The sequence below is a fragment of the Drosophila subobscura genome, chromosome U (assembly GCF_008121235.1).
Source record: "Drosophila subobscura isolate 14011-0131.10 chromosome U, UCBerk_Dsub_1.0, whole genome shotgun sequence".
Taxonomy (NCBI): Eukaryota; Metazoa; Arthropoda; class Insecta; order Diptera; family Drosophilidae; genus Drosophila; species Drosophila subobscura.
In genome coordinates this window covers 1464826-1488483 of record NC_048534.1, presented here as the reverse complement: position 1 = coordinate 1488483, position 23658 = coordinate 1464826, and the positions used below count along the sequence as shown (strand labels likewise).

The following is a 23658-nucleotide window of genomic DNA, read 5'->3' as shown; positions in this document are numbered from 1 at the left end:
AAATTTTTTAATGAATTATTGCTTTATTCTATGGCAGAACGTTTTTTTTTAAATTTGTCTGGTATTTTTTTTAAAGTTTTTTTTAGAGGTAGCGGTTTGTTTTTTCACATAACTTAAGTCCTTAGATCTGGCTGTAATAAATTTGTTGTATCTGAAAAGCGATTGATGCAGCTAAAAAGTGGACCCTATTCCACTTCCACTCAATTCAGTTAAATTCTCTCTATTAAATATACACAAAAATAATATATTTTTCTTGGGCCATAGTAGTGGTTATCTTTTGCCATAATTATTGGATCATATTATCTAATATTTCATTAGATTTCTATGCCAACTGAAAAGGGGCTTATTAGCATATTCCTCTTTGCTCTCGATTGTCGAATACCCTTGAGTTGCTCTTATGTGATGTTTTTATGGGCTTGTGTGTGTGCCCAGTTTAAGACATTTTTTTGCTGCCCGTGCACGTGTGTAATTCGTTAACAAGTTGCATAAGCACTTCAAACCTAAGCCGTTTAAGTAGCTGTATAGCAGCGATGGTGAAGACGATGATGAAAGTGATAATCATAATGTTGTCTTTGTATTCGCTTTTGGTTTTTGCTACGTTCTTTATCCACTCTTTGTCCACGTTTAAATACCCTGTAATCGCGTAGAGAAATAGAGGGGGGTTGGAGAAATAGTAGAGTAAATCTGTGCGACAGTCCGTTTAAAATTTACACGCGTAAGCATTAAGCACTTAACCCAAGACATTATTTGAGAATATATAAATATATAAATTATAAGTACATTATTTTTTAAGAAAAAAAACCACCAACTAGCATACGTATAAAAATAGGACCGTGCGATCAAAAACAACCATTCTCATAGGAGAAGAAACATTAAAATTAGTGGAAAACTTTGACTCTGAGTCGCTATATCGTCAGGTTTATTCTATCACCACGAGTCAAAAACTATGTGGAAGCTGGGCAGAATTTTATATTTCTTGTGTATTTTTTGCGATTTGATTTAAAAAAAAGTTGACAAAAGTAATAAAGTAAGTTGTAAATATCAGAAAGCTATCTACTATCAGCCAGGTCCAGGTTTTCATGAGCTATTTGCCTTAAAATTGCTGCATGTATTAGGTATCCATCTAGTCGTTTGACGTTCCTTCCCTACTTTTGGTTGTTAAATTTGTAGATGAGGTGGTGTGTACGTGTGTTTCGACAAAGACATTTCATGCAGCTAATGATGTATTCATTTGCCATGTTTCAGCTCTCACTTACTCTCTCCCTGTCTTTCTGACGCTCTCCCTCTCTATCTCTCTCTCTCTCCCTCTCTCTTTCTTTCTCTGTCTGTTTTTTTTGTGTGTCTCTTTTGCCAGCCTTTCAATTGCGAGTAAGTGAAGCTCCTTGTGGGCCTGTCAGAGCATGCTGATGCTCTGATTCTGAGGGGTTTTAGTGCACTGGAAATGTACGGTTCTACATACTTGCATTCTTATGAGCAAGTAATGCGATTTGGTTAATGAGCTTTTTGCAGTCGACACTAACACACAAAGAGTGACATAGGAAGTGAGAGAGAGGGCGAGAGACTATCAGTAAAGTAGCGAATTCGGTCAAACGAATAATCAACCTTGAATTAAAATAAAATTATATTCACAAATTCCATCCGGCTGGAAACTCTGAAGACTGCGTTTCCCGATTCCCAGGAGAACTATAAATAACCCTTTCGATAACAAAAATTGCGATGTGTTGATAATAAAAGGGTTGATTTATTTCTATGCCATGTTGTGATTTATGACCTTTAATGGCCCTCGCTGAACGCTGCCAGTAAAGCCAAACAGAAGTAGCTCGGAATGAATGGTAGCGACTTTCGACAATGTGATTTCACATTTAACATTTTTGTGGCAAAAACAACAAGAACGAGCAGGAACGTTTGTGAGACTTAGTATGATTATTCTCTACGGAGCTGCGTTTTTAGGTTGTTTTCCTCTTCAAAATTGTGGATGTAGAAGACTTTTGCCCGTGTGTGGGGGAGAAGGGGCGGGGAAAATTTTGATGTACACTTGTAATAGTGTAATACAGCAATCTCCATGTAAAGTTAGTTATCTCCAAAGTGCTGTAGCGTTTATAGTCACTGATATCCAGGCGCTCATCAATACGGTCGGACAGACGGACGGACGGACAGACAGAGATTGACTCGGCTTTAGAAGCTGATCAAGAATATATACATACACTTACTGGGGTCGGAAACATTTCCGACCACATATACAATATACCCTATTTACCCTTCGAGTACCGGGTATAACAAGACCCCCCTCCCAACACACCACACATACACAAAAAGAAAAGCAGAAGAAATCAGTTTGGTGGGAATATGGGATTAGCTTTAAATTTGTGGGGGATAGGATAATTAGGAATAAAACGCAACTTTATGAGAGTTATTCTCACTCACAGTTTTCGTTCCAAGGTAAAAGAATGATTTTCGATTTGATTAAATATGATTAAAAATAATAAAAAAAATTGTGTGAAACACACAAACAATTAAATATAAATAAATTTACCACTAGCTTAAATACCAAATATTTGAATAAATAATGATTTATGATGAAAGTACACTCGTACTACGGGTAATACTTAACTCTCAGATATCACTATTTTCGGTGGGTTTTCTTGTTGTCTCTTTTATTAAGTGAATGGAAAAAAAACGAAAACGACTTTTGTTCGTCTATAATCTACACTTCAAAGGAACTCAAAAGGAGTTTTGTGTTTGTATCCAAAGACATATTTGACACTTATGCCTTATTGGTTAAAGCTGCAGCTTTGATTCCACAATCGAATTCTTAAAGGTTAAATTATATTTTATCTTGAAAAATTCCTATTAAAGTTGCACATTTATTACAAAACTACTCGGCTAAATCGAATTTTCTTTCCGCATTGATCCAACCCGTCTTTTTCTGATAGACTGAGAGCTTTACATTTTTTTAAAAACAATGATTTTTTCTGGTTTTTTTTTCAACGGTTTTTTTAGAGGTAGCGCTTTGTTTTCTCACATAACTTAAGTATCTTTCATCTGGTTGTAATGATCTATAAAGCATATGATGGAATCTATTATGTATACCCAGACACTTTGTGGTTTTAGCTTACCGTTTAAAAAATATTAAGCTTTCAAATGCTTAAATGCTGATTTTTGTCAGGTTTGTTTTTACGAAATTTTGACTTTAAAAACTCAGGAAATTCCAGAAATACACTGGCAGTTGGGCGCACACCCTCCAACAGGACTTTTTAATATTTTTTAGGGTTGGTTGAATAATTTTAGCTAATCCACCTCTCCATAGATTTTGACGAGCAATACCTTAAACGACGCCGAATTAATGCACCTACACATACACAAAAAATATTAGACCTTTCCTGAGTTTTTAAATTCAAAATATCGTAAAAAATACCGCAAAAAATAAAAAATGTCGAAGCTTGATATTTTTTAAACTGTACCAGATGTAAGTTACTTAAGTTAAGTGAAAAAAGAAGCCCTACCTAGAGGTAGGTTAAAAAGGTTAAAAAAATTGCAGATTCTAAAAATTGTTTAAAAAATGGTCTACCATAGAACAAAAAAAACTATCATCAAAGTTAAACAAAGTTTAACTCAAAATAAACATTAAAACTATCAGAAAAAGTCGTGTCGCAATGTATTCTTAGGCTGTCTCCTGCCTCATCAGCAACAAGAATAAAATGGAAATCAGCAACATTATGTACGGTAGCCATGAATATATGCTTAACGCGGCATAAATTGAGCTACGGACCGAACCTCATGGGCGTAACGCTGCTCTGAGCGCTCCCTCGGGGGGGTTGTGAAAAAGTCCAAAAGAATTTTGGTTTGAACAATTAAAATGGCTGAATGGCCCAAAGTGGATGCTACACCCAGATGCCTTAAAACCCCGAGAACACATTAACTACAAATTACATTCTCATTAGTGCTTCGCCGACTGGTCTCTCCAGTTTCGGTCTTTCCTGCCTTCCTGCATTTACTTCCTTTCGTTGCTCTTGTTCCTTTTATTTCTTCTTTTCGTGTATGCTCCTTCGTTTCGTTTCGTACTTTTTTTTAACCAAACACCTAATAAATCAAAGCGGACTCGTGAGAGACCCCCAAGAGTATGCTTGTTAAATTCTCGTAATAAATTAGCTGCCGCCGAGGCAGACCACCACCCGTGGATTCCGATATCTCCAACATAATACCTCTACCTTCCGCATCCCACCGCACACGTTTGATTATTGGCTTAGCTCATGGTCTGGCCATTTTACAATTGCTTCCTCTTCATCTTTTGCCCCTCAATTGAACTCAATCGATGGACCCCGTCTGGGGTCCACTTTCTCCCTCTCTCTCTCTCTTTCTCCTTCTTTCTCTGTGGCCCAGACTGATTCATTTTGCCTGAAATTTTACTTCTGGTTTTTTCCAGAATTTTCTTCTTTGTTTTTGGAATTTTTAATGAAGTCAGCGCAAAATTTTGTTTGCTGTGTGAGCAAAGTTTCTAGCCAATATGAAGCAGCGGCTGGGGCATGTGGCAAGTAGAACGGGATGGATTTCGTGTATTTGGCATTCGATTTGATGCAATTCATTTTTTATACCCGGTACTCGAAGAGTAAATAGGGTATATTGTATTTGTGCGAATAACGGTTGTATGTAACGCACAGAAGGAAACGTTTCCGACCCCATAAAGTATATATATTCTTGATCAGCATCAATAGACGAGTCGATAGAGCCATGTATGTCTGTCCGTCTGTCCGTCTGTCCGTCTTGTTTGTCGGCTACTTCTCAGAGACTATAAGAGCTAGAGCTAGAGCTGTATGCTCACACTGAAACCACGCCATTCCGTAGGGAATGACCATATCTATCAGATCACCAAATTGGGATACGATTGGAGCATTATTATAGCCACAATGAAGAAATTAATTTGCAGTGGCCAAACCCACCCCGTCCCGCAGCTTATATTTGTTGTTTACACATTCTCTCATTCACACTCTGCTTCGCGCAGTTTATGGCCTCTGCCCCTGACACGTCTCTGCCACTGCCTCTGCCGCTGCCTCTGCCGCTGCCTCTGCCGCGACTCTGCCCTGACTCTGCAAAGTGTGTCTCTAGGGGAGGGTGGCGAGCTAAAGGAGCGTGTTGGCGTGAGTAGTGTTGTTGATGTAGATGACAGATGAAGAAAAAATGTAAAATTTGACAAATAACCGCTAAGTTACAGTTGTAGTACTGAGTGCCGGGTATAAAATTTGTGGCGCGTAAGAAGCGTCTCACACGTCCCTTCTCGTTTTTTAATTTCGCTTTGTTTGAACTTTTACGCTGCTAATTTCCATGAATCAGCTATGAATCTACAGCAAAATTATACACGAGGTCGGAAGCCCAAAATCTGGTTTTAGGTGGATCGAAACTAGCCACAACACTAAGGACGCGTGAGGTGCCCCCTCAAAGCTACTTGCTCTTCTATTAAAAGTTTGTGAGAGCTGGCCATAAGAATGTTCCGATTTGAGCAATATCCATCTCTGTGATTTTGCATGTACGAAAAGTTTTTTATACCCGGTACTAGAAGAGTAAATATATAAAGTATATATATTCTTGATCAGTATCAATAGCCGTGTCTATGGCTGTGTGTCCGTCTTGTTTGACGTCTGTTTCTCAGAGACTATAAGAGCTAGAGTCTCCAAATTTTTTGTGAAGACTCATGTGATATCATACTGAATTAAGTTTGTTTCAAAATTTAGGCACGCCCCCTTTCGCCCCCGAAAATGTCGAAAGTCTGCCTTATATACAAGATATAGTACATGATATACATGAGAGAATGTGCAAAAAAGCAAAAAAGCTGTTGGACGGGGTGGGGGTAGCCACTGCAAATAAATTTCTTCATTCTGGCTATAGCAATGATCCAATCTAATACTTCTCTACAGAATGGCTCTTTTAGTTTTTTTTTATCTTCAAAATTGTGGATACAGCAGATGTTCGCCGTTTGGGGGGACGGAAGGGGGCGTGGCGAAATTTTAAAATAAAGCCATCTGGAAACAAACTTTGGTGGCTCTAGATTTTATAGTCTCTGAGATCCAGGCGCTCAAAAAGACAGACGGATATGAAGTGGCCATTGGGACGGCCATTGATGCTGATCAAGAATATATATTCTTTATGGGGTCGGAAAAGGTTCCTTCTGTGCGTTAAATACATCAACTTTTTCGCACAAATACAATATACCCTATTTACTCTTCGAGTACCGGGTATAAAAACAGCCTACGGCTGGAATGTTTACTGAACATAGTCATTTGCTTTTCCCTAGTTAAGATTACTATTTTCTTTGATATTTCGTACCCTAAGACACTCAATACTCTGGCAGTCAGAGGAGAAAATGTACTGCAACCTTGGCCCATGCACGCGCGACACAGGAAATTTTGTATGAGCTGGGCGTAAATGTTGCATATTTGGTTCATGAAACATTCATTAACGAAGCGCGGTGAACTAGCCGGAGTAGAAGTCAGAAGCAGGAGCAGGTAAAGTCAACGCCTAATTAGGACTTCAGCGACTAACAGACAGACAGAGACAACCAGAAGAGAGATAGTCGTCATCATACGCGTACTCACAGGTTGCTGGAAAATGTGTTGCCTGTTGAGAGGCTTCTACGGGCAAACCTTTCCTCACTTGACGTTCGGTTGTTTTACATCCTTAAAAGCGGGTACCTTCACTATGAAATGGCTAATTTATGATAATATCTTCAAGGGTAACTATCTCTTCGGTTTTACACTTTTTTTTTGGTGTTGGAAAAACTTTTGGTTGCGTCTAAAAGTATCTTTTTTTGGCGTGCAGCAGCGAGAAGTTCAACGCCTTTAACATACATAAGTCCCAAAGTTAAAAGTATCTCTGTGTGTGCTCCTATTAGTGTTTTTATGTGTATGCATGCATCTGTGTGTGGATGTCTGCATCACGCTTATTTTTGAGCAAACATGTGCCAGGATATAATTAAAATAGCAACGCCACAAGAGAGGGAGAGATAGAGAGCCATCCACGACACCGGAATAATCTAAAAGGAAAGAAAAACTGGGGTGCGTTGAAAAGTATACTCATGCTCCACCCTCCGGCTCTCTCAGGATCACTCTCTTGGCCTAGTCATAAAAATGTTATCAATCTCAAATGCTGCGCAAAATTTCGTAAAGCGTCGGACCTCCGCATATAGAGAAATAAACGAGAAGGGACGTGTGAGACGCTTCTTACGCGTCACAACTTTTATACCCGGCACTCAGTACTACATCTGAACCTTAGCCGTTATTTGTCAAATTTTACATTTTTTCTTCATCTGTCATCTACATCAACAGCACTGCTCACGCCAACACGCTCCTTTAGCTCACCACCCTCCCCTATAGACACACTTTGCAGAGTCAGGGCAGAGTCGCGGCAGAGAAGCGGCAGAGGCAGAGACGTGTCAGAGGCAGAGGCCTCTTCCACTGCGCGAAGCAGAGTGTGAATGAGAGAATGTGCAAAAAACAAACATAAGCTGCGGGACGGGGTGGGTTTAGCCACTGCAAATTAATTTCTTCATAGATCTGATAGATATGGTCATTCCCTATGGAATGGCGTTTTTAGTTTTCTTTTATCTTCAAAATTGTAGCTTTGGGAGGTTTTCGCCCTTTTGCGGGGGCGGAAGGGAGCGGGGCTCATTTTTGAAATACACTTGTAACAGTGTGAGCATACTGAAGTCTGGATGCAAAATTTGGTGGCTCTAGCTTTTATGGTCTCTGAGTACTAGGCGCTCATCAGGACGGACAGACGGACGGACGGACAGACAGACATGGCTCTATCGACTCGTCTTGATGCTGATCAAGAAAATATGTGCTTTATGGGGTTGGAAACGTTTCCTTCTGTGCGTTACATACAACCGTTATTCCCCACAAATACAATATACCCTATTTACTCTTCGAGTACCGGGTATAATAAGCTTTTTTTGCTGAATGAATGGGTATGGCGAATACAGTATTTCAGGGCTCACTTCATGGCTACAACAGTGTGGGAGCCAGTGAAATAAACATTTGTATTTATAAGACCTCAAAATAAAAATTAAATTAATAAATACAGCTGAACGGGGGTCCGTGGATGAGTCCCTTTTTGGTAGCATGCCGCACGCGTGCCGGACACAACTGTTGCCTCGGCAAAAGTGCTAGGGAAAGCTCCAACTCAAAAGCAATGCACAGGACGGACGCCAAATGAAAAATCACAGCTCCGTGGCCTGCCTTTCCCCTTCTGTTTCACTCCGATCCGTTCCTTTGCTTGCTGCTAGGTTTCCGTTTCAGGGGGAAGGAATGTCATTTCTCTAGCATTTTTATTGTGTTCTGCTTGGTGTGGCAAAGTCATATTCATTCATTCATTCATTCACTACTGACTTGAAACACATTTTTTCTCTTTTTTTTTGTTTAATTTTTTTATGTGGAAAGCGAGAAGGCAAATTTTTGTTTGTGTATTTATTTTTGTATACCCTTACAGTGAGTAAGGAAAAAAATAATAATAAATGTAATTAATAAATAATAAAGAAAATAATAAAGGATTGGGATCCTAGATCGATATTTAGTGAGGAAATAATACCAATTTATTGAATTATTGGGCATGTTCCAAATATAATTTTAGAATGATTCTCACAGGAATCAAAACATTTCTCTTGATGAACCCGCACATAGAAGAGTATTAAAAGTTTAAGCCCATTTCTCGTTTCTTTTTTCTTAGCTGTTATTATTTTTTTTTCTAGCATTTCCATTTCCTATTTATACACATTTTTCACTTCTCTTTCTGCTATGCTCTGGCTTTTTGATGTGTCCCGTTTTGGTGTGTGTGTGTGTGTGAGCAGCAGTTAAAACATTTATAAATATGAATTTTATACATTGTGGCATAAAAAATGCAAATTTTTAGGAACGGCCAAAGGAAATAGAAATGGTCAGCAGTAGTTGCATCTCCTTTTTTTCCGCATGCTGCTTGGGGTCGGTCTCAACTTTTCACTACATCTTTCTTCCCCCTCCAACAGCTCTCTCTCTCTCTCTCTCATTTGTGTCTCTCTGTTTCTTTTTGTGTCATTTTTCGGGCTGCACAGCCAGATGCATTTAATGTCCAAGAGGCTGGATACAACGAGTCTTGCAGCGAATGCAACAAATGGCGAAATAATAATACTCTACATGCTCAGTAAAAATTAGGGTCATTTTTAATATCGTGAGAGTCTTTCCAATGATGTTTTGAAATATTCCACATATAGAATGTTTAAATTGGAGGAAGTTGAGAAAAGTGCAGGAATCTGGTTCCTATCGAATCATTATTATGCCCAAAATGCGTACATTAAGTAAATGCCTAAAGCAACGAGTATTAGTTGGTCCAATCTCGACTGCTTTATTTTATCTTCTTTCAAGTGTATCCCCAAGTTCGTTTTTAATTTAAAAGCCCAACAGTTATGTTTCATTATAAAATAATTAATTGCTATTTCTGCAATGGGTTTTTTTTTGTGTTTTTTCTTCTGTAATGCTACTCTTTGAATAAACTTGTCGGTTGTTGGTTTTTGTTGCCGCTCCAAAGTCCATAAATCAGTGCATTTTAATGCAAAAATATTCCAGCAATATTATGGGCTAAAATTGGCAATTGCCGCCAATCCACACATTGCCGCCATTGGCCATTAATATTTATTAACATGTGGTGCATGATTCATGCTAAACAATAAAATTAGTTAAATCCTCGCAGAGAAGCCCAGTGAAAAAGGTTTCCAACTGTCATTGTACGTTTAAATACAAAGCTTTTCAAGTTGAAAGTTGGGAAATTGTTGAGTGTAATTAATGTAAAATGTCATCAATTATTCTAAGCCAAAGCGAATGTACTTTTAGTGCGAGCAGCGAAGACCAGCATTTAAATCAATTCAATTATGAATGCAATTAAATTAATTTAATGATGCACAATTCACTTTGGCCAAGGGCCGTTGACTGGCGTTAACCGAGGCCCACACCAATGACAGCAATAATATTCAATTTTTATTGTGCAATTTCAGTTTATTAATAATTCAATAAATTTCTGCACAAAACCACTTAAATGTTTTTTCAAATATTTTGTCATCAAATGTGTTTGTGTATCTGTGCCTGTTTCTGTGATCAATTATGCAGTTTATCAACGAGGACGACCCAAAGAATGAGACCATTTGAAGAGTGTGTTAATGGCCGAGTGAAGTGCGGTAAGAATTTGTAATTGAAATTCGTTTTAATTTATGAACATAAATAAATCCTAATCACTTCAGGCTGTGAATTAACTCTCTGTGGGAAATCCGCTGCACGCTGGCAAGCTTTCCGCGTTCGTTTATGCAAGAGGCCGATCGAGAACTCATCTTCGAATGTTGACTTGTACAAGTTTGATCTTTGTTAGATGAGAGCAGCTAGATCGAACATGTCGCGCGAGTATTGCGCAGTTTAGATCATACTCAATGCAGCTCTACACAAAACCAAATCCTAACTGTTCGTCTTTCTTAATCCCATGCCTAAGCGCTGCGCTCCGACTTAAAGTGTTTTTTACACAATGGATAATTTAGTTGCACACATAAATAAAACTCAACCCAAATGACTTGCAGTGAAACGACGACTACGGGGCTAACGGAGAACATAAATTGCGAGTCGGACTGCCAGTCGAGAGCTCTAATCGAAGCAAGAGACAGAGAGAGAGAGAGAGAGAGAGAGAGAGAGAGATTCGTGCCTCTGTTTACGATTGTTAGTTTTATTATGCCACACGTTTGCCGTACTCATTCTCATTGCCATTTCCCCACTTTCTCATTTCCATCATCATTAGCAGCATCATCAACTGAGATGCTGAGATACTCACAAACTTTGATGGATTTGTCTTCGGCCTCGACAGTGGGGATTATGGTAATAGTCTCAAGAGTTCTCTGGATGGGCTTTGAATTAGACTGAAAAAATATTTCCTGTGGCGTGCGTGGCATTAAAATGTATCCACTGAATGTCTTCAGAGTCAGAGCTCCACTCCTTTTCATATACATACATATGTAAATTGATTTTTAAGGGCTATGGGGCCGCCGAGTGTGGTTTGTGGGCTTAGGCAGCAAATCGCTTCTCATAAAGATCGTCTTGGCTCAATTATGACTTTTAACAGGGGTACTGCAGCGCAGTCTTTTACGACACGGCCATAGACATAAAACCCTCCACAGGCAGCAGTGCAGCCGTAAATTTTAATGCTCTGCAAATCAAATTAGTCCAAAAATTTAGCACGAAAGCACACACATAGCCCATATGGCTATTTTTAGACCAGACCATAAAACATATTCATATACTAATATTAGCCGTCCTGCAAGTATTTACATACCAAAGTTTTAGCTTAATGAAATCATCAGGGTATTAGGAATTATCCGATTTATTTTAGAAATAATCTTTAGCTTCGCGATTTATAACGACACAAAACAATGTTAAATGCGAATTTTTGGGCTTATCTGGAAGCTTTGTGTTGTCGCGGATTTTGAGTTTTTTGCGAGGAAACAATGTCTTTTATGGTCTCAGGTCAGAGTTAACGCAGTCAGATTTCCTCATAATACTTTAAAATAATCTCACAAGTTTAGTTGAATAAACTAATGAAGTCGCGTTAAATATACCAAGAAATCTGATAAAAAATGTTCCTGATTGTCTGTATTCTGTCCATATATAAGACGAGATTTCCTACACGACAGCCACCGAAATGAAGTTAATGGAGAGCCTTGAGCCTTAAGACAACACACAAATTCAATTTTTTAAATATTTTTAATGGTTTGAAAATATTAAGTTTGAAAAATATTAAGCTTTGAAATGCAAAACTGTGAAGTGAGCTTAAATCAAACTTTAAGAAAATAATATTTCTACAAAACTACAACAAGAAAATATTATAAAAATGATTAAAATTAAAGTAAAGTATCAGTCATATTTTTATTTTTATTTTTTTATTTTAAATACAAAAATTGCAGTGCACCTTTTTAGCAAGGGAAGCTGTCAGCGGTGTTTGCCTCTTTACACTTTACTCTACCCCAATTCTGATTACCTTTCTGCAGAAGAAATGACACAACGCCAGAGACAGAGTATATTTTGTATGAAAAGTGGCTTATGGCTTCAACAAAGATCTATCTAAACAGCTATCCAAACCTGCTGCTGCTCTGATATTCATATATTATTTTTCGCAGAATCTCGAATAAAATAAACAAAATTTTTAGATTTAAAGAGTCTTGCAGTGTATCAAAGGCTTCCTTTTCGTTCTCTGTATGGCTCCATTTGTGAAAAAAAGTCGGCCAGGCAAAAGCTAGGTTAGGCAGCACACAATGTTCGTGGGGGTGTGGGGTGGAGACACAAGACAACAACAGTAACAAAACAACATAATTAAATTTTCGTGTGTGCAGTAGAACGAAAGAACGAACTTGGATGCTCCACAAAAGATGCTCGAAAAGGACTGGAAGGAAGGCCCAAACTATGAGCAGAAAGGAAATGCAAGGAAAGCGACTCACAAAAGATTGACGCTCAAAATCATGAAATATTGCACAAAGTTGAAGTGATTTTTATGAACTCTTAAAAAGTAGCTAAAAGTAGGAGACCGACAGCGACAAAGAGCGAGCATTAGAATGGGTGACAAAGGAGTAGGAGGATTGACGGCATAAGAGAAGGACTCTATACCCCCGCCTCGCTAACAAGCTTAAAGAGCGTACTGGAAATTGCACCCAAGACAGCAATTCAGGGCAGCCTCCGCCCTGCTGGTGATTTCCTGCAGGACTTGCCTGTGCCATTAGTAGGCCAAACAAGAGGTGTCCTCTTCGGCTGGTCAAGATTGGATCAGATTCAAGGATTTGGAACAGCAGCTAGCTTATTTTGGGGCATACAAAAATGCATTGAAAAGCATGCCTGAATTTCATTTTTAATGGATTGAAACGGTAGAAAATTCCTGTAAAATATGCTGCTGAAATGTGTTCAGAAAATGGTGCAAAATCGCCACCTGAGGGCTGAGGGCCCGTAGCTGAAACAATTGTAAAGGGGTTGCCACAAAGGAATATTATATAGTTAAAATATGGTTGGAAAAAATCTGATCTGGGGGGGTAGAAGCTTGACTCCAGACATTGTGCTGAGTAGTTCTTTTTTAATGCGGAAGAAAGCTTTTCCTATAGAAAAACACACAACATAGCACATAGTGAAGGAGTTGCAGGAGGGTTTCGTCTGGCGGCTTAGAAAAAACTTTAAGACAAAGCGCATAACTGACCTACGTTCGTTTGGGTTCGCCAAAAGGGGTACGTACGGTACGGTACGGCTTCCAGGATAAATTGCTGCAGTGTTTAGTTAATACTATTGACCGTCTTATGGCTGGCCTTTAGTCTGCTCTTGCTGCTGCCTGCTGGAATGCCTTGGAAAAGGACTACGGACATCGAAGTGCAAGGAACTGGCAGCTGGCTGGACAAGTTTATCTTTTGTTACATTGACTTCCGCCGAAAGATGCTAAAACTAAAAAACATCTTCTGCTCTCAACCCAGTCTTTCTCTCCCTGCTACTCCTCTACTCTCTCTTCTGCCTTTTCTATGCTTTACTTTTCGCCACTATTTTCTTTTCTTTTGTTGGCTTACATTGCTTTGCAGGTTCTTCGCAGTGGAGTGAGCTCAAGAGAGGGGAAGAGAAACACAGCTCCAGGCCAAATAGGAAAAGTTATACAGAAATTAAAACGCAGCCGCTGGTAGAAATTTGTAAATATTCGCAGTATTATCCATCCATTTTTGAAATTTACTGTTTTCAATTTCCAAACCCCACAAAGTACTTCAACACAGTATGTTTATTATAAATGTAGTCTGTAGGCAACTCTCATGGTTAATTGATTTCGTTTTAAGCAAATTGTCGCTACGCCGCAGTGACCAGGCGCCGTTCCTCACACGTGGCATAATCACCTCGTTGGCCTTGAAGGCCAGCCTAATGATCATAAGTGGATACCTGCTGTTAGCTGGTGCGGCCTGCCTCCTCGACAACAGCCACTTATTCGACAAGAGACACGGCAAGGCCAAGAAGCAGGCCAAGAAGCAGGCCCAGAAGCAGCTGAAAATACTTAATAAAAGCCTAAAGATATCCGGTAGACGGCAGACTTGACCGATCAGGAGCTGATCATTTCCGGTGTCTTGGTCACACCCGAGAACATAAAGATCCAGTGGAGCGATATAGCCGGCCTCGATACCATTTTCCAGGAGCTGCGGGAGACAGTGGTGCTCTCTGCAAAAATCGGGAGCTGTTGAAGCAATCGCATCTGTGGGGGCCTCCATGGGGGTGTTGCTCCATGGTCCACCTGGCTGTGGCAAGACTCTGATTGCCAAGACCATGGCCACCTGGATGTGGCCACGGATGTTACACCTTAATGCCTCGAAGTGCAAAGTAATGACTTTTCATCGCTCCAGCCCCTTACTGGCTCCTTACACCCTCTGCGGTAGTTCTCTTGAGAGAATTACATTGGTTGATGATCTTGGTGTTCAACTAGACCCCAAGTTAAAGTTTTCTGAACACATTTCTACCATGGTGAAGAAAGCCGTGGGTGTGCTTGGGTTTATAAAGAGGTGGTCAAAGGAATTTGATGACCCCTATATAACGAATACTCTCTATATCTCGCTTGTTCGTCCGATTTTAGAATACGGCTCATGTGTATGGTGCCCTCAGTACAACATACATCAGGACCGTATTGAATCAGTACAGAAAAACTTTTTATTATTTGCCCTACGGGGCCTCAACTGGGATGCAACTGTGAGACTGCCATCCTACCGTAGTACACTTCTTTTAATAAATCTTCCATCCTTAGTTAGTCGTAGAAAAATGCTTGGTGTAATTTTTATGCACAACTTGATCAAGGGGGATGTAGACAGCCCTGACTTGCTGAGTCACGTAAACTTTACGATTCCCATTAGACCCACTAGAAACTATATTCCTTTGTTCCTTCCAATGTGTAGATCGAATTATGTTTTGCACGAACCCTTTACAGTTTTATGCTCGTATTATAATTCCCTCTATAACATTATATCCTCGACTAACTTCCTTCCTCTTCTTAAATCTCTTATACTAGCCTACCTTTCCCGTAGTTAGTTTAATTTTTGACTTTGATAATTTGCTTGCTTAGCTATAGTTGCTTTAGTTTAGTTGTGTTTAGTTATAATTTTCCTCGAATATTAGCCTAACATCTATCTTTCCTGCATGCTCGCGACCGGTTCGGTTAATCGCGCCGCGCGTCATGCGGCAGCGCCCCTCGGTCGGTTGGGCGGGAGGAGGGCTGCGTTCTGCTGGGTTCCGCCACTTGATGGTGCAGTCATTGCATATCAACGTCCAGACATGATGGAAAAGTGGTCTGGAGAGACCCAGAAGCTGCCGCCGCCGTCTTCTCGCTGGCAAAAAAATTTGAGCCAGCCATCATATTCATCGATGAGATCGACTCCCTGTTGCGGGCACGGGGACACCATGATCATGAGGCCACGCACATGATGAAGACGCAGTTCATGCAGCTCTAGGATGGCCTGTTCACGCCCGGCATCTCTACTGTAATCGTACTGGGTGCCGCCAATCGACCCGAGGACCTGGACACGGCCATTCTGCGACGCATGCCAGCAAAATGTCATATTGGAATGCCGGACAGCGACCAGCGGCAGTATTTGCTGCTCCTCATCCTAAAGGACGAACAGCTGTACCCAACAGTGGACTTGACATAGCTGTCCACACAGACGGAGAGATTTTCTGATTACGTGCACGTCGTCCAGGAGGTTCCAGTTCATTGGGGCAAAAATAGATTAAATTTTTTAACTTGAAAAATTTTAAATGTATAATGAATCGGCATCGGCAATCGGCTAAGCTTTTTGGTTAGTTTTCTTTTAGTGTTGCTAACATTAACCTATACTTATACCCCCCTCACGACCTTTGGCATAGACCCAGCCAATATTTTTCACATTTCATGCCATGCATGAAGCGGCAAGTTTGCAGGGCGTAGTGGAGCCTGGACAACAGCCACAGAGACAGCAGCAGCAGTAGAAGCAACAAAAAATCTTGTATGTAAAATTGAATATTCATAAGTTATGGCACAGTAGCAGGCGCAGCAGTAGAGGCAGTGGCAGAGGCACTTGCAGTAGAGTAGGAGAGACAGTAGCAGGCGCAGTGGCAGCCTAACTGCCAAGCTGGCCTCTGTCTCTCCCTCTCTGCCACGTTCTCTGTTCTTCTTGTTGTTTCATTGGACGGTCCATTTGACTGTTGTACCCTGTAATCGCAAAGCAGCCTGGGTATATATAACTTTGTTTCGACTTTACCTAAGTTTTTAAAGTCAAAACATCGTAAAAATAAATAATATAATAAATATATATCAAAATTAGTGCATTTCAAAGCTCAATATTTTCCAGACGGTAAGCTAAAACCACAAAGTATTTTGGGATACATTACAGATGCATTAATCAGCTTTATAGAATGCACTATGGGTAAAAAGCCCGAATTTTTGGCATTTATGTAAATATCCAGATAGAACAAAACTGTTTTTAGAAGATTTTTACCTAGTACCATATGTTTTTTGCGCGCTTTCAAAGTCGGCTGATTTTGAGATGCTTTGACTTGTGAAAAAGTGCGGGTAAATTTGAGCAACTTGCAGCTGTAATTGTAGCTCGATTACAAAGTTTATATACAAGTAAAAATATGGAAATAATAGGTCGAGGTATTTAAACTAATTGGTTATAAATTTTTTTGTATAGTTGTGTGTAGTTATTTAGTTGTCCAATGTATTGTTCGTGTGTCTTTTTATCTTGGTACTAACAATTGCACGTGTTTTCTGTGGAATATTACTTTTGCACAGCACACCACTGCACAGAAGTTCAAGTTACTTGTTATTAACCAAATATTATAGAATCACGTGGTGTTAATGCCCCTTTTCGAAAAATTTTAAATTTGGCAAATGCATATGAGTTCACTCATGCAGCGCTGCCGGAGGTCTGGACCAACAACAATCGTGAAGCAGAGGCAATAAAATGTTTTAATTTAAAGAGTACTGACAAAATCTGACTAACTAAAGATGAAACTATTACAATTCAAACGAAAATTATCCAAATTATTGTTTAGTTAAACAAGTACTAAGCAAAATTCAATTGTACGTTGGAGCGATTCCAATCAAACTACTTTTAACCAAACAATCAGTCAGCCAGACAATCAAATATACTTTTTAAAAGTTCTATAATGTTTTAAAGGATCTTTTATCATAATTAATCTTTTGAATAACTTTTTTTATAATTAAATGTGTTCAAATGACTAAATTTTTTTTCCGAAATTCTACTTATTATTTTTAGAGCTCTAGCTCTTTTGGTTTGGTTAATGCAAAAAAAACGGGCTTTTTACCCATAGTGGAATGGCTAAGTTCATTACAACCAGAGGAAGGATACTAAATTTAAGGCCTAACTAACACAGGCATACGGATCAGCTGTGTTTTGTAAACATGTGTACTGCAGTGACAGTTTAAAATTTAAACTGAAAATAAGAAGGCAAAAAAAGAGCTGGTAGTTGAATTGAGAATGCATTTGGGATTTGCCATTAAAGCATACGGTTTGCCAAACGTCCATTATTGCCAAAAGAGCACAAATAATAAAGAATTAACTTATTAATTTCAGTAAAATGATTTAATTTTCAATAAAGTCATGGGAGAAGTATTTTTTTGACTCCGACGATCTATTTTGACTATTTTTCACGTTTTTGCGAAAAGTTGTTTCTTCCATTTTACTTTTCACTCCAGGAATAATTGTAAAGTATATTTTCCTGATGTGCCTACCAGCTGTTCTCTCAGCCCACATACGCACTTCGTATCGATATATCGATAAGAGTCTGTGTATTTACGTTTACGTTTACGTTGCTGGATACAGACGAAAAATTCCTGGACCAGTTTTTTGTATGTGTTTTTATTTTCCGCTGTGCTTGATAACCACCTTTATTTAAAAACAGAATACAAATATTCCAGATTTTAAAAAATGTTTAAAAAAATGTCTGCCATTCCTTCTCGTTTTTATACCCGGTAATCGAAGAGTAAATAGGTTATTTTGTAAAGGTGATGTATGTATGTAACGCAGAGAAGGAAACGTTTCCGACGATACCCTACTTACTGTTCGAGTATCGGGTACTTCTGCCTCGTGCTTGTTGTCGCTGCTGTTCTTGTTGGTTTTTCGCCGCAATAAATAAAATTTGCATGACAAAATAGCAAACAACGGCAGCTTTCCGTGCATCTGTGTGTTGCTGTGTGGGTGTGGGGGTAGAGTGCACTTGTGTGCAAGCTTCTGCAGGTTCACTCAGCCAAACAAAACTGCACACAACGAGAAGGAACGTGTGGGACTCTTCTTACGCGTCACAACTTTTATACCCGGTACTCCGTAGTACATCTACGTTTAGGATGTAGTAGTGTGATTTCAAATTTTACATTTTACATTTTTCTTTACTTATGTCATCTACATCTTCATGCTCCCTCCTCTAGAGCCGCACACTGAACGAAGCAGAGTGTGGAATGAGTTATGTGGAATAATGTGCAAAAAATAAAAAAAGCTTTTGGACGGGGTGGGTTGAGCCACTGCAAATCAGTTTCTTCATTCTGGATATAATAACGATCCAAGCTGATCTCTATACGACCATTTGATAGATGTAGTCCTTCACTACGGAATGGCATCGTCTTTGCGGGGGTGGAAGAAATACAATGGTATCAGTGTGAGCATACAGCAGTCTGGATGAAAACTTTGGTGGCTCTAGCTTGTACAGTCTCTGAGAACTAGCCGACAAGTAAGACGGACAGACTATTGATTCTGATCAAAAATATATACTTATATACTATATATATACTTTATGGGGTCAGAAACGTTTCCCTCTCTGCTTTAAATACATCCACTTTTGTGCACAAACACAATTACCCTATTTGTTCTTCGAATACCGGGTATAAAAATGTTTAACACAATCATTTTACATTTAAAATATAAAATTACAAATCTATGTTCATAATAATACGGTATAGCCACCACCACCTCCGGTTCTTTTTGAAACGCAGTTGAACCAATTCGATTTTTTAAGTCTCCCCACAGGTTTTAAATTAGATTTGAGTGAGAAGACAGACTTGGCTTACATACACACATTACATGGCGTGCACCTTGCTTTGTCTAATCCTATCATTAATCAATCTTGAACTGTGCTTTTGGTTGTAGTCCTTTTGAAAGTCGCATTTCACATGCATAAACTATTTTCGTTGTGTGCCGGACGTTCAATTTTTCCTTAGGGGAGTCGTAAATGTCTCCTGGAGTCATTTCAATATGATTGGTTTTTGTATCGTCACTCGATTTTTAGAAGACACTGTTGATTTGAAGGCATTCTGAATAATTAAGGTGATCCTCCTTGACTTTTCTTAATTTACTGAAGACTTTTCCCTTCATTTGGAAAATGCATGGCTATGCACTTTCCTCCGTAAAGCCTAGTACTCAGATCGAAAAAAAAACTTGCTAGCAAAATTTGCAATATGTTTTGCTAGCTGCAGAGTGTGACCAGAGGTGAAAATCGCATTCCGTACGGTTACACTTCTCAGGCAGCTGTGTTGTTTTGTTTACCTTTTTGAAAATGTGTGAAAATTGAATAAAAAGTTAATAAAACAGTGAATAAGAAATAAATCGAAGCAAGAAAATACTTATAGTAGGATGTGTGGCTCTTTTAATAGCGCAAGAGGAGGAAAATCAACGTAGAAAGCGCCGACAACATTGGGTAAACCCATATCTGAAGGAAAGAAATAAGAAGGGTCGATTCTATGTATATGACCGTGAGTCTACTTAATCATATAAATATGTATGCAAACACATCTAACAATACCCTTTGAACATTCCGTAGTTTGAAAATATGACGCAAAGGCCATTGGTTTTCCATGAGAATTTTCATATGTATGTCTGAGAAGAACTTCTGCACCCTTTTTGGATTGGTGGAGCAGTACATGGTCCCCAAACGGAACACTCAAACGGAAAGCCAAGTTGGCCATTGTTCTAAAGTGAATATTTTATATATCCATTCATGTAGTTAGTAAACCATTTGTTTTATTAGATTTCTTGCTTCCGGTGACTTGCAGCTCCACGTTTGCAGCGCATATCGGATTAGCAAACAACATTTTGGAGTTGTAATCGTAAAAGTGTGTGAAGCCCTATGCATTGCTCTGTCAAATGAATTTCCCAAATGGAACGCAGAAAAGATGCTACAGTGGGCGAAGGGGTTCGAAGTGGAGTGGAACTTTCCCAACTGCTTTGGTCGCTCAACTCCCTCTCCAAGCCTTTCTCACTATCGATCCAGCTTCTTTTATCCGTGTCAACGATTTCGGTATAGAGTTGAGCCGGAGTGTCGGGGGCGAACGAGCTTGACGAAAAGAACGTTCTGTGGAATGGTTTGAGGGAGTGTCAAGTACATATAGGAAGTATATGTACATATATAGTACTTACCGTCTTTGAGGGGAAAGGTCGGGTAGGAACTCCATGTGTGGAGCGAATCTCCAATCAATGCTATCACTCGCAACTGGACCTTCAATGGGAACTCCTCCAGCACTTCCACTCTTGGCGACTCTCTTGACATGGTACCGGTAGCTGTCAATCAGAGACTTCCATCCATTTCTGCACGTCTCAACTGAAAATTATACATATGTATGAACAAACAAATAATTAAAATTAAATACAATTGTACTTACTATCTCTATTCATCTCAGCTGCCACAAACTCCCAAGCGCATTTTATGGCATTCGCATCGGAATGTTGCTTGTGGCACAGGTTCAAGATAATTTCGTTTTTTTCCACCACCTTCATTAATTTAATTTTGCTGTCGTCAGTAAATTCGCCCAGCCGTCTGTTGGGTTTCGCCTTCTCTCTCTCCATTTGATGATATTTGTTTCATTTGTGTAATGTTGTCAGTTACAGTTACTTTCAACCTCGTGGAAATTAAATCAAACCTTTAATTTGCGAGCTGCTAGCAACATACCACACCAATACCACACAAAACTATCAATACCACACAAAGACTGTCGATACCACAAAATACTATCGTCTGACTTTCTAGATTTTTTTTCCCTGTTTTTTGTCGATCTGAGTACTGCCTGGCGAAGAGCCGGTAGAAAAAAACTTGTGCGCACAACATTTTGTTATCGGTTCCATACGAATATCATCCCTGATTTTTTTTGCGACCCCTTTTTTTCGATCTGAGTACTAGGCTTTATACAATGCCTTTTTCGGGCTAGCTAAAGAATTTTTGTAACTCTCATGTTCTTAAATATGCAAGGAGTCAATAAAAACCAGCAATCTTTTACCAAACCCTGATCATATCCTTATTTAAAAATACCTCCGGCGTACTTAGATTTTGACCAGGCCAAACATACCCATTCAGAACAAATGTAAGCTGATAATGTAATAACGAGGGTTTCCACTTTAATTTTGGATTTAGATGATTTGCAAAACTGTAATCTTGGTAATCAATATGTAAATTGGCCAAAAAGACTAAAACCACGATTATAAGTTGGAAAATAGCTTACATCCGATCTGCAGTCCTACTTAATATTCAACAAAAATTGCATAAGAATCGTTCGAGCCGTTTAGGTGGAGCTCATGCACTAACCCCGTGGCACAAAAATGTTATATGTATATATATGTAGATATTTTGAATTTTATTTGCACATAACTTTAACTTTGAGAACGTCCCCTTTGCCCCCTCGTTAATCAACCCAAAATGTAACTTAATTAATTCATTTCATGAGAGGATTTTGTGCGTTCATTAATAATTTTAAGTCTTTGTGTGGTTTTGGCAGCTGGCGGCACTTTGGGCACTCTTTTCTTTTGAATCCTGACCTTGATCATGTCAAACAACGTGTCCACATGTGGGGCCAGATAATAATCCAACCTGACATGATCCTCGATTTGGTGCAGCAGCAGCAGACAATGATCTAAATCGCCCGCATGGAAGGTGGTCAAAAGAGACAGAACCTGCGGAGACAGCTGAAAGAACGGCCTAAAACCCTCCGAATTGATGAAACCCAGATCCAGCATCTCCTGATCGAGGGTGGCCAAGGCACAGAGCCCCGCATAGTAGCTAACATCCTCCGGTGCCACAATATTATCAAAGTCATAGCGATCGAAAGGGATCAGCAGGAAGCAATGTGCCGCCGTTTTGTAGATCTTCAGCCCCATGTTGGCCAGCCCCGCGGCACAGTTGAGTCGTGGCGGCACCTTCTGCGAGAGATTATCAAATCCAAAGGCATATTTTTTGGCATCCTCGATGTAGGTGAGCACATGCCACCAATTGGCCATGTAAATGGAGACCCGAATCAGATTGCGGAACATATTGATGACATTATCGCTGTTGGTACAGTACTGTCTGGCCCTGCCGTAGTACTTGACGGCCATCTTGAGGTTGTGGCTCTTCAGATGATAGTCCCCGATCTCCTCTAGAATGCGCCTCACTTTGGCGCTGCCCGAATTTGCCTTCTTGTAATTCAACTCTGCATCGAGCTCCTGCTGCAGCAGTGTCGACTCCATGGTGTTATCCTCCACCCAGTAGGCATCGTAGGGCACAGGACCTTTCTTGATATATCCTGCCTGCGATGCATTACCCTTTGATGTGCTGGCCGCCTCGTCCATGTCCATCTGTGCCTTCTTTTTGTCAATGGCCGCGGACAGCGTCTTGTAAAGTTCATCGTAGAGCTTCACATTGTATGTGGTCTTAACATGATTGATGGCAAGCTCCAGCGCTGGCACTCGCAGCTTGGGGCACACTTTTGCAATGAACTTTAAACGGTTCAGGCGTGGTATATCCGTATAACGATTGGCATAGGTGGGCAGATGTATCGATGAGGGCTGTGCGACAGTGGGAGCGACGGGTGTGTTGGCATCTGATTCGACATCTTCTTTTCTGTCCTTCAGCCCAAAACTCCCTGCGATCATTGTTACGCCAAACAGTTTGAAGTTTTTCAGGTGGAAATATTTATTTTAGGGTACTATGGGGAATGTATGATATGGAGGTCAGAGTGTACTTAGATTTTCTTTGCGTAAGGCCAACGACCAGCACAGTGCCCAATAAATTTCAGCCAAAAGCCACGCATCAATAAATCCTTAAATAGCGGTAACATTTCCTTATGCTATTGCCATTTTTCCCCTTTTTCCCGTCTTCGTTTGCACGGATTTATGTGTCTCCTGATGTCTGGCGATTTTTCAAATTGTGGTAATTTGATTTTTCTTTGCATATTCTTTGCACCTTTCTTACACCCACTCCCTCCCGTTCCCACCGCTTCGTTTGATCCTTTTTTTTTCAATTTGATTTGTATCTACGTAATGGAATTTTCGGCTATTTTGGACAATCTGCAGATGCAGATGCCGGATACACAGCAGGTGGATGTACATAAGTATGAATATTCGCTTCTTTTCGATTGCATATAGCTTTCATTGCTTGATGTCACACCACCTGGCGGTCAGACACGTGTATTCCAAGGATTCCTATGCTTCATTGGATCCCTGTACTGCTCCCACCTGCTCGTGTCCTGCTGAAAGCAACTTTCAATGAGAATTGATATTGATTGCTGCATATTTGATTGGATGTTGCAGCAGGAGTTGGCGTAATTCTGAAAGAGTTTGAATATGGTTAATGTGGGTTAATTAATTTATATATTTAA

The 23658-nt window shown here is 39.7% G+C and overlaps 1 protein-coding gene and 1 pseudogene across 1 annotated transcript; one reads left to right on the top strand and one right to left on the bottom strand.

Annotated features, from left to right (window-relative positions):
- LOC117901052 overlaps positions 1-15729 on the top strand; it is a 29660-nt pseudogene extending 13931 nt beyond the window's left edge.
- A 5989-nt stretch (positions 15730-21718) lies between these two features.
- On the bottom strand, positions 21719-22948 carry LOC117900408 (COP9 signalosome complex subunit 1). The gene has a single exon (XM_034810763.1). The coding sequence runs from the start codon at positions 22931-22933 to the stop codon at positions 21734-21736; it is 1200 nt and encodes a 399-aa protein (XP_034666654.1). The 5' UTR covers positions 22934-22948; the 3' UTR covers positions 21719-21733.
- Positions 22949-23658: the final 710 nt, after the last annotated feature.

Coding starts and splice junctions, on each gene's coding strand:
- LOC117900408 (XM_034810763.1), bottom strand. CDS start 22,933: ATGATCGCAGGGAGTTTTGGGCTGAAGGACAGAAAAGAAGATGTCGAA.